The 15,927-nt window shown below is 46.2% G+C and overlaps 1 protein-coding gene across 1 annotated transcript; it reads left to right on the top strand.

Moving 5' to 3' along the window:
* The first annotated feature begins 2,095 nt into the window (after positions 1 to 2,095).
* CHRNB3 (cholinergic receptor, nicotinic, beta 3 (neuronal)) lies at positions 2,096 to 13,831 on the top strand. The gene is made up of 6 exons (XM_010142861.1): positions 2,096 to 2,144; positions 5,753 to 5,904; positions 6,940 to 6,984; positions 11,190 to 11,299; positions 11,500 to 12,382; positions 13,697 to 13,831. The coding sequence occupies exons 1-6, from the start codon at positions 2,096 to 2,098 to the stop codon at positions 13,829 to 13,831; spliced, it is 1,374 nt and encodes a 457-aa protein (XP_010141163.1).
* The last annotated feature ends 2,096 nt before the right edge of the window (positions 13,832 to 15,927 follow it).

Raw genomic sequence — 15,927 nt, 5'->3', positions numbered from 1 at the left:
ACAAAAACCTAGCTAGCTAGCTAATAGATTAACTTCATTACTTCAAGTAGCAAGCTAAACTCTTATGAAAACAAGTTTCTCCCTAGTCTGTGATATAGCATTGTACAACAGAGCAATACCTGGACGTGATCTCAGTCAGTAATTATGATCAGAAGTGTCAGTGGAAAAAGGCTGGGTCTTGCAGTCACGAAGCTGTGGTTCAGTAAAGGTGATGGATGATGCCTAAGGGTGCTGAGACCTGTACAGGACCAGAAACATGGTGGAAAGCAGGGGATAGTCTGCCCAGAACATTTTCCAGGGGTAACTTTGTTGCAGAAAAATTTGCATAGAGCAGGTTATTTGTGTTTAGTACAAGCTCAATTTTATGGCAGATTGTGGTGTTGTCTGTCCACACAACTCATGTCAAACATCCACTGTTCTCTTGATGCCAGCATGAAAAAAGAATCCTTGCTGTGCACCTCGATAAGCCATGTGCTTTTGCCTGGTTTGGATCTAATGGTTAACTGAGCAGTTGGGTACTGACAGCAGCTGGTGATAATAACACAATTCATTCAAGACAGTCTCTTGTTAGCACTGTTGGTTTTGAGTTGCTTTCTGCAGCTGGGGTAAGGAAACGTGCAGATGAAACCAGCTGCTCCTCCAGCAGGGCCAGATGAACACTGGCAGAGCCGAGGAGCAGATTTCCCGTGTGTAGTGCAGCAGCAGCAAAGGCAAACCCACTGGGCTACTCCTGGTGGCCTGCCTGAGAGCTGTGGATGGGACAGGCTAGGTGGTAGTAAGTAAGGTGGTAGTAAGTAAGGTGGTAGGACACTACAAGAAGGTTACTTGTAGCGGCAGCATAACTTTGAACCACACTGAAACGACATCTTCTTCAGTACAGGAAGCTGGCCAATCTGATAAAGTTACTGCTGCCAGTTATCAATCGCTTGTGAGGATGCTTAGATAAGGCAAATCTAAATCATATAGCTTATGACTGTACCAGAATCTGGGCCACTGCAAGAAATCAGCCCAGGTGTTGCTGAAAAAAAAGCAAGCTTCCTTTGTAAAAGTCAGCAAGCAGTTAAAGAGCCAGAAAGAATAAATCAAAGACAACATTTTCAGGTCTGGGTGCAAACTAAAAGAGTTTTGCACCATTCTTCCCTGAACTTGAAAAGTTCAAGGGGAAAAGCTCCTCTTTGGAGCGAGATGGCAAAGAGACTTTCATTTGGGAAGAAAACTGGGAATATCCTGTTTTACCATGGCAGAGGCATGGCAAAAGGATGGGAAAAGAGGAACCCGTGTCCTTTTTGACACTAGCAATATCTGGCATCTTCCTAAAGGAGCCCTGTCCCAGGCATTGCTGGGGAGGAGTGACACCTACAGAGGAACTGGCTAAATAATCAAAGACCCCATCACTCCCGTTACTAAATAGAAGGCCCTGGGGCAACATACTCTGTTAAGCTGTGTCAATAGATAGGGTTGTTGCAAGCGTTTCAGTGTTGTCTGTGATGTTTTGTGTATGAGTGATGAGATATAAATGTAGAAATCAGCCTTGTTTTCTCACCTACTGCTTTTTTCCTCCCAACATCTGTTTTACAGCTGTGAAACAGCAAGTGTATTATGAAAAATGAATAAGCTAAGTTAGGTCTGCAGGGAGGCTGCCTCTTTTATTACACCAACTGTTAGAACTGTAGCAAACAGACAATCCTTCAGGCATGATCTATCTTTGGGTTTGATCTGCAGCCTGTTTTTAAATCCGGCTGTAACTGGCAGCATAATAAAAAACGTTACTCCTCCTTAAAAACCTTGCCTCACTTCTACTCCTAGACCAGAGTGGCTATAGCCATCGAAATGCTGCCACAAACAAATCGGGGCGTTTAGGACCCAGAGCCCTGTTTTAGGCTTATGGGTTGTGACAGCTGACTGAAAATCCCTGAAGTGTGATTTACAGGGCTTCCTAACGAAGCAAGATAAGGCTCGGAAGGTGCTGCCTTTCCTTGCAGACTCAATTGTCTGCCTTGATTTTTAACTACATTGTTTTAGTACCCTTCTAAGCTAGACTGAGACTGATTTGCTTATGAAAACGGAAGATCAGATTTAAAGGAAAAGCCGCGTGATGCCCACGCTTTGCCTAGTGTTCTTTGTGCTATGTCTGAGCCGCTCAGGTAAGTGTGATTTCTTCTTCCAAGCCAAGCTGCAGATGTTCAAGATTTCTTTTTCTGATGGCCAGCTAGCTGCTGCTTGCTGGGACAAGGTAGGTGACAGGTTCCATTGGTCCCCTTCCTAACAATGTCTTCACTAGCAAAAGAGGGTTGTATGAGCTACTGCCTTTGAAATGCAACTACAGTCAGGTTGGCAACAAGATTTAAATAACTGGGGGTGGGGGTGGGGGGGGTGGTTGCTGAGTAGAAGTTCACAAAAAAATCCTAAGCTTGATTCTCACTATTGAGGGGAATTAAAGGAGAGTCTTCATCACCAGGAGGAAAACTGAAATGCTTCAGGTGAACTGATGAAAGGCTAAGTGTTCTGTCTGTATTTCTTGGGGTGCTTTGCATGTTTGTTTAATGGACTCACTGCCTCAGCACTCCTGTACTTGTGGGGAACTGCTTCTGGCATGGACCGCAGAGAGAAACAGGAGCCTGCGTGAGAGGGGAGATGGCAAACAGTACATGTGATAACCTGCTGTGGAGCTTCCCAACTTTTGTCTTCTCTGGGCACTATATGGTAAATTCAGGGATGCATCTGTCCCACAGCCGATACTCTGTTTTCTTCAAAGGCAGTGATACTTTGTTCAGTGTTTTATTTATGGCTTTAACAAACTGAATCATCAGATGGGGCTGGATCAAAGGAACTGTTAGGCTATTTTTGCCGCTTGCTGTGTCTTCCTTTTTATAAAAAACTTCTGCTTTTAAACTATCCTCCTGCAAGTACTGAGGCTATCTTGTAAGAGCACCAGTCTTGTTCCTTCTGGCTTTTTTCTTTGTGAGACTTCTCAAGCCTTTTTCACTCTTTTCTGTGGCTTCCCAGCAATTGAGAATCAACATGCTCACAAACAGCTTTGCCACCTCTCTGCTATACCCTCTTGAAGCATTAGGACTTCATGTGAGGTATGGGCTATGACATGACACCATTTTCCTATAAGGGTGGTCATGCACAGCCATGGACACCGTGCCCGTGGGGTGTGTGGTTGCATACATGTGTGCAGGGAGTTATACTCAAAGAAATCCAAAGCAAAGTATTCCAACATCAAGGCAAATATGGTTTTGTTCCTGCATGTCTTGGGGTTGTGGATTTTTTTTCTGTTCAGTCTCTTTCCCATTAAATTTCCTGTGTTTAACAACCATGCAGCCCTATGAACCTCCTGAAGGGAAAACAAGAGGGCTGGAAGCCAGGGTCTCTGCAGAGACTCCTGTGTGCCAGGGAGTTGCACCACTGAGGTTGCGGGTAGCGAGATGGGAGAAATGCGTTCTTTCTCTTCCTTTGGTTGTTGATGTAATGCCTGTCTGGCATGTTTGGGCAGGCAATCCAGTTTCCCGTGACAGACCCCAGACCCTGCTCTCTATTTGCTGGGGTGAAGCTAGGGTTAGCCCTGGCATGAGAATAAACCCTGGAGCAAGCAGAAGGGGCATTTGTGGCTTCCCAGTTGGTATTAGCAGACCTCAAAGGCTCGTGACAAAGCAGTGAGACACAGAGTGGCTGCAGAGGCTACTATAAATTGTAGTGAGAGCTACTTTAGCCCATCCCTGGCTGTGGAGCAGAGCAGGTGGAAAGGAGTGTGAGAGCTCCTTCTGACTGGCTGGTCTCCACTTCCCCAGGGCTTGGTAACTCCACCACAACTGCATGTCCAACACAGAAGACAAGCACAGCCCATTATAGAACATCTCACAGTAAAGTAATTGTTACCCTGGGAGTGGCAATCATGAGGCTTCAGAGTTGACAGCTTCTCAAGGAGAAATGCTTGTTTGCTGTGGCTGGAAGTGGGGAATGACAGTGCTGCTTGGACCTTGTGCTATCCTGAGAGAATCCAGACCACAGGATGGAACAATGTTGCCCAATGGGAAACTGGTGTGGGAGCAGGTTTTTGCTTCAGGCAGTCCTTCAGCTGCACTGCTTTCTGCCAGGCCTTCTGCTGTACATGGTCTCACACAGACCCTGGCATGGGAGAGGAAGCTGCACAGCCTGTCTTACCCAGGAGATGTGCAGCAACTGCTGGGGGAAGAGGACAGAGTCAGGGATAGTCGTCTATGGTCATGCCCTTTCCTCCATGTATGTGGCAGAGCGTTACCCTCTGCCTCCTGTTTTCTCTCTAGAGTTGCTCCTGGGCTTGGATGCTCTTTGCTGTCTCCCCATGGCACATGGACCCTGCTGGGGGCTGCCTTACCTCTGATGTTTGCTGGACAACGTGTGAACCCTTGAGCTGAGCACCCTGCCCAGACTCTCACATCAACTGATCCTGGTACCTTCTCTTGGCTGCAATCCTCTCCCTGCAGGCCCCTTCTGCACCCAATGGCTGGCAATCTAGGCACAGTTGTCCTGCTCACAGTGGGGCTGGCAGGGCACGGCTAGTGGAGGGACAAGGTGCGCCCCAGGCAGAGAGGTTCCCTTTGACTTTGGCACAGCAATATTGGCTGTCACCTTTGTGGCACAGGGCCAGCCGGCAGGAGCTTCCTTTCCCTCCATGGCGCCTTTGAAGAGAGGTGAGATGCTTTTCACCCTTGGGTGCTCAAGGGAAGAGGTGGAGGTCATGTCACGAGCTCAACATCATGGAGGGTGAGGCTGGCATTTGGGAAAGGGTGGAGGGTCTGAACTACCCTTCCCCTTCCATGGTAGCAGAGGAAAGGGGAGCATGGTGGCAGGGACTGGGTGAGTCCCAAGTCTTGCAGTTACGGACCGTGATGGGTCTGTGCTTAGCTGTGAGCAGAACCCGGCCCTGGCTGCATCATCCAGCTACTCCTGCTGCCAGATGAGCTCCTTTTGCTTTTTTGCTGCACTGAGGCTGTTGCCTACCCAATCCAATCCCCAACGGGGAGAATTCAGCTTTCTCAGCTATTTGCTGCTATCTCCTGGTTAACTCCAGACGGAGGATTAATTTCCAAGTGCTGCATGAGATTCCCTCAGATCTGGCTTACAGGCCCTGTAGCTTCCAGCAAGGAAATCCCACCATCCTATCCTTGTGCAAGGAATCCTCTATCTCAGAGAAGCCATAGAAACCAACCGAGTGCAAGTGAAATCCCTGGGCCCTGAAAGTATATTGCTGCTGTTTCTAGCTGCAAGCTACCCAGCCTGCCCCACAGTGACCAGATTTCCCCTGTGGCCCCACCTCTCTGTGGTAAACCACAGGTATCTGAAAAACAGAACTTTTCCTCAGAGTGGCATTTATCAGGCTGGATATTTATTACTCAAGAGCAAAAGCAAGCACCTGATGTCTTGAGCTTGTGGATATCCTAAAGAATAACAAACAAGAGAGACTGGGCAAGTACACTGACTCAAGACAAAAAGGCCACAGAAAACAGACACCCAATACAAAGTCATTACTGTGCTGGTCTGGTGATTTTTGTGTGTGTGTGAGTTGGGCTTGGGCTGTCTTGCCTTCCCCTCCCCTTGTCCTGGCTCTGCTGAGACTCTGTGTGTCTGAATTCCTACAGATTTTACTGACAAGAGCTGCCCACAGGCAAATTTGTCTCACATCATTGCTCTGCCTCACTTCTCCAGGTTGTGCTGTTCTTCATGTCTACTTTCCAGCACACCCCCACTGTCTGTTGCTCTCTTCCAGATGTGGCTGCCTTCAGTTCAATTGCCGAAAACGAGGACACGCTCCTCAAACACTTATTTGAAGGCTATCAGAAATGGGTCCGCCCTGTAGAAAACTCCAATGACACCATCAAAGTCCTTTTTGGATTAAAGATATCACAGCTTGTGGATGTGGTAAGTGTTGTGTTGGGGCTGGTAAGTCATCCCTTCTTTTATAGACAGTCGTACATCCACCTGGGAGGGCTGGTGTAGCTGTCAGCTTTTGTCTCCTGACACATGAAATGCGAAGTGATGGCCAGGCAATGAAATGCCAAGTGTGATGCAGAGCTAGTGATAGGTTGATACTTCCTACCCCACACATAGCATGGGTATAAGTCTTCTTTCTGTTGCAGCAAACTTGAAGGTCCTTTTTTCCCTACTGTTCTCAGGGAGTAAGACCTCATTGCATTAGGTGTTAATCACAGCCCATGCCAGACAGTCCCTGTTGCCTACGTGTGCAATTTAATGACAAAGCAGATACATGATGTGTGAGAAGAGTAGAGCCGGTTGGACACTGTTCACACTAAGCAAGTGTCCAGGCCAAAGGCAGCTTGTATCTTGGCCCACCTGACCACTCCAGTAAGACACTAGAGGCCAAACAGACAATCCCATGATTTTGCCCACATGGAAAGTTTCCCTTCTCTTTCCCCTCCGTTACTGCAATGCACAGTGAAATTTGCTAAGGGTCCAGAGGTACCCCTACAACAATCTCCTTGCATCCCCCAACTCCTGGCAGCGTCCCCTTGTGCCATGGAAGGCAGACTCTAATTTTGTTCTTTATTTACATAGTCAGGACAATGTTTTAGCTCGTGTCTTCCCAAACTCACTCCAGGATGAGCAGGTGGGGAGATGAGCTATCCTATGAGCCCACAGCCACGTGTGTCCTAACCTCACTTGCTGGCTAAGCACTGCTACCTTCCTGCCTTTTGGCACCTCATTCCTTTGGGCTGCTGTGAAGTGCCAGATCTTGGTTTTCCAACCTCAGGAGCTCCCAGCAAGAGCAGGAACAGCACCTAGAAAGTCAGTTTACTTCCTCCAACAGTGACTGAAGAGCACGGGCCCATGGGGACTCAGGACTGTAGGGATGTGCTCTACTCGGCACAGAGTTGTTCTCTCAGGTGTGTTTCTGCTGGCTGTTTTGGTACTTCAATCCTCTCTGTATTTCCCTAGGATGAAAAGAATCAGCTGATGACAACGAACGTGTGGCTGAAGCAGGTAAATTAAACCAAATCAGACCTGCTGAGCTGAGTGGCTGCCCCAGCCTGCTTCCCACCATGCCATCCATCCCCTTTCATGAAGCTGAGTGGACAGACAAAAGCACTTGCTTGCCTGAAGTTTTTACCTTACTCCTATCACTTCAGCAAATGCATGAAGGGGCAGAAAGGCAGGCAGCCCTAGGAAATAGGGTACCCTCTTCTCTTGGCCTGCACCCCAGCTGTGTGCTCAAGCCAGCTGTATTTCAGGGAAGCAACACCTCCTGAATCTGCAGTGGCTGTCCCTGGGATTCTGTGTGTGCCCTAAGGGACTATCTTGTCTCATACTTAGAGGTCATGGAAGTACTGTCTTGCCAGAGCTGAGTATTGCCTTGGATAGATTTCTTCTTCAGCATAAGTAATGAGAAAGAAAAGGCTAGTATGTTATGTCTGCCCAGATCAAAATCTGTGGCAAATTAATCAGATCTCTCTGGAAGTGATGATAACTTATACAAATGGGTAAAATGTGCAAATTGAACAGTTAGGTCTCCTTTATTCTTCACTCCTGAAGAACACTAGGTTTGATTTAGATTACATTGCACCAGTTTATTTACCTTGTGACAAATATTTGAAGTCTTTCAGGCATGTGAGTATCTATCAACATATCAGCTGATCCTAGGCAGAGGACATAAAATGCAAGCCATACTTGTAATAATGCCATGAGAAGTGGTTCCCAGGGGTCACTGGGCTGGTGGAGGAGAAACGCATCTCAGTTTTCATTCTCAGTCTGGTATCTGTAGTGCTGCAGTGAATGTGAGCTTCTGGGTGGAGCAGAATCCCTAAAGGTCGTATGGGCGTGATATGCAAAGATGGTCTTTCCCTTGAAGAGGGAGAAGCTCAGGCTTCCTCTTGCTGTAGGGAGGATAGAAATTTCCCCTTTTGATGGGAAAATTTGCTTCTGATCTGAATCCAGCTGCTGAGAGCCTCCTCTGAAATAGCTGCAGTGATATATCTTCCCCATGTTCAGCTGCAGTTGCAGAGCCCCTCATGTGTACAGGGCCACTTGCCTTTACTTTGTTTGAATAGCCACCTGGGCAGACAGCAGAGCCCTCTTGCAAAAGTAAACCCTTGCCCTCCATCTGTCCTCTTCCCATCTCCACCCTCTCCCTTGCAGGCTGCAGAACCCACTTTGCCTTACAGGACCAAGCCCTGCAGTCTGCAGGTATGGAATAAACCCATTTCACCCTCCTTATTTTCTCTGTTCCTGCAAGCGTCCCCAGAAAGATTTTGCAGTCTCTGACAGAATATTCCCGGCTCTGACCATTTCCTTCTGTGTGAATTTGTGCTCAGATTTTAGCTAGGGCAGCTCCCTACAGGAACTCAGCACTGTGGTTTTCAGAATTGGTGAGCTGGGCTCTCACTAGTTGTTATCATTTCTAATACCCGTTCTCCATCTGAGAGGTTGAGAACATTAAGGCCCAAATTAAATGCAAAGGGTGCAGAAAACAACTGAAACCCAGGCTCTGATTTTCACACACACAAATGCCCCTGGGAGGTCAGGCTGACAACTAAATCCCCATGGCCTGACCCAGGTGTCCTGCTTTGGGAGTCAGGCATTCCTCTAGGCCAAGTGTGAACTGATTCCACTTGCAGAGCAGTGCTTGGGGGATTATTACAGTGCATAAGCACAACAGCCAGGAAAATGTCCATAAAACTAAGCAGAATTAAAATAATTATTTTTTTGGGTAGGGAGAAGTGAAAAATGCTGAAACGAACCAGAACTCTCTAGTGACACAGACCTTGTCTTTCTGCAGAAGCTGGGGAGATCAGGGAATTCTTGTCCTCACCCTGGGTTTGTGAGGTTGGGGGGGAATCACGGTCATTTCTCTGCAAGAATCTGGCTTTTCTTAGATGGGCAAAGTTTAAATCCAAGGGTGTGGGGTTTTTGTTGTTTGTTTTTTTTTCACCTCAAACATCCAGATGCTTAAGATGGTGGAACTCGATGATGTGCATGCAGGCAGACATACAAGGTACAAAGGAACTTCTAGTGGTTGCTGAGAAAGTGTTTGGCTTTGGGCAAGCTATGGAGTCTACTAGCAAGGGTTGATACTCTGGGTCCAGTGTTTCTTGGTCTACTGGCTGGGGGTTAAGCACTTGAGTCCTTAACACAGACCAGAGAAGGGAATTCGGCAGAACTAGAGAAAAGGAAGAACAATGATGGGGTCTGGAGCAGCTTTGGGGAAAGGGAGAAGTGAGGAAAGGGCATCTGCTGCCACAATTTGTGTCAGCATAGCCCTTAGGGAGATTCCCATTTTAAACTGCTCGTCTTCAAAGTCTGCACACAATGTATTTTCTGCTCTAGTAAGAAGACACACAACCATTTGCCTTGCAGACATAAAAGAGCACTTTAGTTGGGAGATAAATCAATGCAGGACAGGGGGGAGGGTGGAGTATTGCAGATGCAGCAGCAAATAACCCAGGCCAAGGACCTGCTCCAATTTGATTCCAGAGGGATGATTATATCTCCAGGTGGCTCACAGGGTATTTTCTTTGTTGTATTAGTGCAGGCTATGAGCTGACTGTGTCAGCTCCTGCTGTCACCCCTGGTTATCCCCTTGCATAACAGGCATGTCTCCAGCCTATGCTTCCTTGAACCTATTACAGGAGGTGTCCAGAATGCATGTGAGTTTGTGCCCATCTAACAGCTCAGGCTACTGAAAACATCTGGTAGATGCCCATCCACAGAGAAAAGTTCACACAAATAGTGGTGTGTTCTGTCCCTGCTGCTGGGGCTAAGAGCAGCAATGACTCCCCCCTTTCTTTCCACACCTCAATAGCTTTTATTCTTCAGCAGCAGAAGGAGCCAGGGGTGGAGGGCTGTGCCTGATAGCTGATGCCTGTCATTTGGGCAGTTCAAATAGGCAGTTCAATATCTCTTTTGGTGCAGATAGTGAGGCCGTTAATCCTGCCATGGTACCACACTGGGAAACTGCCTCCCTTGCTTATGCCTTGGGCCAGATTTTAGGAGGGGTCTACCAGGCACCTGCCCATGACCTTGAGATGCTGTGCTTTCCCTGCTTCTGAAGGAGGAAGACACCTGTTCTCACTGTCCGTGTTTAGGTCTCTACTGAGGCTCAAGATTGCTGTTACACTGTAATGGACTGCAGTAGCAAATGTCAGTAGCTATAGCTGTGAAAAGCACGTGGAATCAAAGAAGTAAGAGGGGAACGATATGGTGGGAGAAGAAGAGAATTTTGCCTTTTGGCATGTCCTTAAGTCATGGAGGAAATTGCCCAGAGAATGCTGAGAACCCCAGATCCCCAGGGAGCTCTTAATGCTGGCACTTAATGGAAGGTGGTTCTTCTTCCACTTCTGAAGGAATTGACCACAGTCTGCATCTCTTGCTTCCCCTTGCTGCTATTTCTGTGGGCAAGCAAACATCCGTATCAATTATGAATGGGCTATCAGAGAGCTACGCTTCCACTGCATCTCCATGAAAATCTCCATTTTACTAGGATCTCCCCTACTTGAAAAAAGAAAAAAGGAGAGAAAAATTATTCCAGAGTTCAGCATGATGAAAATGGACAGGATTCCACTTTGCTTTTGCTTTTTAGTGCTATCTCAAAGGATTGTAACCAAATACTTTACAATAGCATTGTATTACTTTTCTTCCAATAGTGTGCAGGTCTTTCTGATGAAACAACGATTTGGCTTGCAAGCCCAGTGTACAATTATTAGTTGTCATATTCTGTGCACTGGAAAAAAGCCAGGTTTCCACTGAAACATAATTAAAAGCCACCTCTCTGTCATTTTGGTAGTGGGGTCTTCTATGGGGTCAGTGCCAGCCAAAACCAATGTGGGCTGGTTCTCACAGGGGAGAAGAGGTGCCATAACCAAGGGAAATGGCTCCTTCTTTCTGGACTAACCCCAGCCCAGGTGGGCTGGGCAGGTGAGTGAAGTGAGTCAAGTGCTGTCCAGGAGTGCCTGCCTCAAGGTTGCCTGCAAAGGGATGAATTGCTGGGGCCCACCTGTGGCTGGAAAGGCAGTGCTTGTGGGGATTAACACCTCCCAACCATGCCTGCCTGGAATCCTCTCTGCAGCTGAGCAGTCTTACACCAAGTTCTGCCCATTGTGCTGTGAAATGCACCATCCACTGAGGTGGGTGGTGGGAGGAGGAATGAGCCTTTAATGTATGAGTGGGTAGAGAACTCTGATGGCTTGTTACAGGAATGGATTGACCACAAGCTCTCCTGGAATCCAGAGGAATACGGTGGGATCACTGCCATCCGTGTCCCTTCTGAGTCCCTGTGGCTTCCTGACATTGTTTTGTTTGAAAAGTGAGTAGCATGGTTCCTTGCTCTGGGATTAGGAGACCAGAGCTTGGGCAAGGTATGTCAGCCACCCTGAAGCTTGCATGTGCTGTCAGAGGGCTTTCCTAGTGCTCCAGGTGTTGGGTAGAAAGCAGAGTTGTGAGGGGTTAGAACTGGGGTAAATATAGTCCTGAACTTGGTACTGTTTCTTCCTGTCCAACTTCCAGTGCTGATGGACGTTTTGAAGGCTCCCTAATGACAAAAGCCATAGTGAAGTACAATGGAGTGGTGACCTGGACGCCACCGGCCAGTTATAAGAGCTCCTGCACGATGGATGTGACCTTCTTCCCCTTCGACAGGCAGAACTGCTCCATGAAATTTGGGTCATGGACGTATGATGGCAGTATGGTGGACTTGATTTTAGTGGATGAAAATGTAGACAGGAAGGACTTCTTTGACAATGGGGAGTGGGAGATCTTAACTGCCAAAGGTATGAAAGGCAACAGGAAGGATGGGCTGTACTCTTACCCATTTATCACTTACTCATTTTTGCTGAGACGCCTTCCACTATTTTACACTCTTTTCTTAATAATCCCTTGCCTGGGATTGTCTTTTCTAACTGTCCTGGTATTCTACCTGCCTTCAGATGAAGGAGAAAAGCTTTCATTGTCTACATCAGTTCTAGTCTCCCTCACGGTTTTCCTTTTAGTGATTGAGGAAATAATCCCTTCTTCTTCCAAAGTCATCCCCCTGATTGGTGAGTATCTTCTGTTCATCATGATTTTTGTGACCCTCTCTATCATTGTGACTGTGTTTGTTATCAACGTCCACCACCGCTCCTCAGCAACTTACCATCCCATGGCTCCCTGGGTTAAGAGACTCTTCCTCCAGAAGTTACCTCTGCTGCTCTGCATGAAGGGCCATGTAGATCGCTATTCCTTCTCAGTGATGGAAGAAAAGGAAACCACCTTGAAATCAAAACTCCCAGGGAAGCAGAAACACAAGCAAGCAAAAGATGGAGAGAAAATTGTTATTGCCTTTCTGGAAAAGGCCGCTGACTCCATTCAGTACATTTCCAGGCATGTTAAAAAGGAGCATTTTATCAGACAGGTAAGTGAAGGGAGGGCAAGGAGGGATCACACTTTTCTTGACTAATTTTCTTGACTACTTCCAAGCTCTTAGCATTTCTGCATGCCTTTTCCTTTGCCTCTTCCTCCTGCTCTCATCCAAGACATGTCCTGGGAACGTCCACTGCTTGATAAATAATACGAGTTTTGGGGAGAATTATTGCTTCAAGCAGAACTGTATTGTACTGTGAGAGTCCCTGCTCTTCACAGATGCCAAGAGGCCACAGCAGCCTCTCCTTGAGTAACTTTGGCCTGCTTAAGTTTGGGATAGGCACAAACCTGGAAAACCTCTAAACTGTCACGTGCTCTGAAAGTCTATCTTTCACAATATTTAAAGGCAGGGCTCTACAGCAGCTGCCAGGTCTCAGTCCTGGCCTTCCAGTGGTAATATACAGTGTGGCTGCCCTGTTTCAAGTGGAGTTCTTCTCGATTTTCACTAATACCTGATCAGATTAGTCTCTTACAACCATCGTTCTCCTCCTCCCAACAATTCACCTAACTATTAAAACAGCAGATTACTGTGTGCATATATGATGCATGTCATGCGAGTGCAGGACAGCAAAGCAATGCATCTAGCAGCATATGGAAAGAAAAAAAAACCTTTTGTTAGTATCCTCCCAGCAAAAACCAGGTCTTTATTCAAACAGTGCTGAGAGGACTTTCAGCAGAAAGATGACCAGTAAATAAAACATGTGCTCTATGAGCCTACAGCGTCCATGACTGAAGCCTTTTATTTGAAGCTGAAATAATTTTTAACAAAAAAAAAATCCTTCAACTGCTTTTATAAATAGCTCTTCTGTGTGTGCAGGGTTGTTCCAGTATGCGCAATGCAAAATCCCCCTCCTGAATGCACACAATCTGAGGCAATAGAGCACTGAAGCAAACACAAGCCAACGGGACCGACTGCACTGGAAGCAATGTCTGCATTGAAGTGCTGTGCTAGAGCCAAGTCCTGGCACTTAAACGGAAATGCAGCTCTGTGAAAAGAAACCCAGTTCATTATAAAGCCATCTTCAAGATCGAGTGTGTTAACTTTTACATAAGCACTTAGCTAAAAGCTTTTGCACAGGCTGAGAGGAATCCGATTGCCATGTGCATAAAACTACGGAATTGTTTTGGAGCTGAATGACTTGCAGCTATGGGTGCTGAAAAGGTGATTCATGTCAGTTTTAGGATACACCATGCTAAAACCTTCTAATTTTAGAAACAGATTTTTGGAGCTGAAATATATGTAGTAGCATCAACAAAGTACTGGGCTTATCACTGTTTCTGTTTGCTCTCCCTCTCTGCTTCCCAGGTTGTCCAAGACTGGAAATTTGTAGCTCAAGTCCTGGATCGAATCTTCCTATGGTTATTTCTGGTGGTGTCAGTGACGGGTTCGGTTCTCATCTTTACCCCTGCGTTACAGATGTGGCTGAATAGCACTTTGTAGAAAGCTTTCCCACAGTAGCATACAACAAATACAATGCCAAGGGATGGAGGTGCCTTCAAGCTTGGTCTCTATTGTACAGGATGGGAAGCAATAGCAACAATGAGGGAAGATGATGGCAAAAGTGGGCATTGACTAGTTCTTTCTGCCTTCACTCAACTCTACCAGTTATAGATTTGGCTGAAATCAGAGGAGGGCTTGGTGCACAGCTGAATATTAAAGTGAAGTGGGGTTGCACAACTGGGTTATAAGTGTTTTACTAGTAGCTTAGTTATATTACAATAAAAGTCGAGATTATTAGTTAAAATCGGAAATAATACTTCTGGCACAATGATTATACTTAAAAGGCAGATCTGTCAGTTAAAATGCTACTTTATAAAATAAGCTATAGTAGGAACACAAATCAGTACTCAGTTTATTTATGTTTCAAAAAAATCTTACAAAGTTTCTAGAGATCATTTTGTGCATACGTCCAAACTGGTAATCGCACAGCATGAGCAGTAGAAAAAGTACAAATACCTTTTAGATGGGATGTTCAAAACCTTGACTGTGTGGCCTCATCTTGCTGCAGGATCAACTTAACAGTGGCAGAACTTACCACTCTGCCCGCTTGCTACCGGCCTTGATGGCATTGCACACGTTGTCCCTCCTCTTGGCCATCAGGAAGCTACAAGCTATTACCCAATTTTCAGTATTATTTGCAGTTTTGCCTGCTGGTCTGTAATGCACAAAAGGCTGAAGAAGTCAGGATTTTCCCCATGTGCTGCATTTAGAAACTATGATTCCTGCACCTGTTGTTCACAAGACAAGTGAGAGTGGAAGATCACCTGAAGAATAGCACACAGAGAAAGGTGGCTATGCTACTCTGTAAGGCAACAGTGATCTTCCTTAACAGTTCAGCTGGAGGGAAGCTGCAGACATCGTTTTTGGCAAATGAAACTTGTGATTGACGCAGAGGTGAAGTTTCTCCTGAGAGCTGTGGGGTGGGCTGGCTATCAGGAAGGGTGTTGGTTTGCTCGTGTTTTCCAGACAATTCAGAATTTCGTTCCTTTGATTCATTTAAATGGCATCATCCTGCGTAAGTACCAAAAGCTCTTAAAATTGTGAGACCTGACAGAAAATACTCAAGTGAAGCTTTCACCACTTTTGCTGGTTTTGCTAACACGGAGTGCTTTAGAAAATCCCATTCAGAAATTGCAAATGTTTTCAAGGCTAGCAAAGGATTTGGAGATCCGATTTTTGACAACTTTAATGTGAATCTGATGTTTAGCTATCCTTGAAATTTTCTCCCTAGGGATGGAGGTTAGAAGGCGTTAAATATACACAGGGGTATTCTTGTGCTTGGATTACGCATGCACACCAGACCTCTGTGAGTTAATATTATCCATCCTGTTGTGTCACTGCAGAAGGTTCTGTTCGCTTGTGCAGTCCTTATTAATAAAGCTGTATTTACAAAATGATTCCTGGGGTGAGAGTGCTCATATGTTGGGCTTTTTGTCGTTTTCTTGTCAACAAAGTCTAGATTGGAGCCCGTTTTAAAAAAAATTACCTCAAATCTATTCAAACAGAGGGTCTATCACGTTCTTGGAAAGTCCTCAAAACATTTTACCTCTGCATGTGAATTTAAAGAGAGAGCATCCAGATCTGGTTATGATATTGGAGGAATCTAGACCAGCCAACTACTTTCACAAAGCTGGCAGGAGTACTTACGGCTCCCAGTCCTGAATGTGCCAAACAGCTGAAAATGGCAAAAGAAGGACCAAAAAGTTATGGGATGGGGGTAAGGTAAAGGGAAATAGTACGCTCAGAAGGAGACGAAACATGTCTTTGTAAATCTCACTTTCTTAGAGTAGCAGCTAAACTGTCCAAACCTTGTGTTTAAGGTCCACAGCAAGATGGATGTGCATTGCTGTGAATGAGACAAAGATAGGGCAAAGACAGCTGGTGCCAGGGCAAGAGGCCTCTGGAATGGAGATGAGGAGCTGTACAACTGTGAATGCTTTGAGGAAAAAGTCAGGGATTTTGATAAAGTCAGCTTACTGGCTGTGGGGTAGTAGCTATCATGCCTAAGCCACCAATGCAGCACACCCTCAGCCACA

The sequence above is a fragment of the Buceros rhinoceros genome, unplaced genomic scaffold (assembly GCF_000710305.1).
Source record: "Buceros rhinoceros silvestris isolate BGI_N320 unplaced genomic scaffold, ASM71030v1 scaffold18819, whole genome shotgun sequence".
Lineage (NCBI taxonomy): Eukaryota > Metazoa > Chordata > Aves > Bucerotiformes > Bucerotidae > Buceros > Buceros rhinoceros.
Note: the sequence above shows the minus strand (reverse complement) of the source record. Positions and strands in the feature narration are given on the sequence as shown.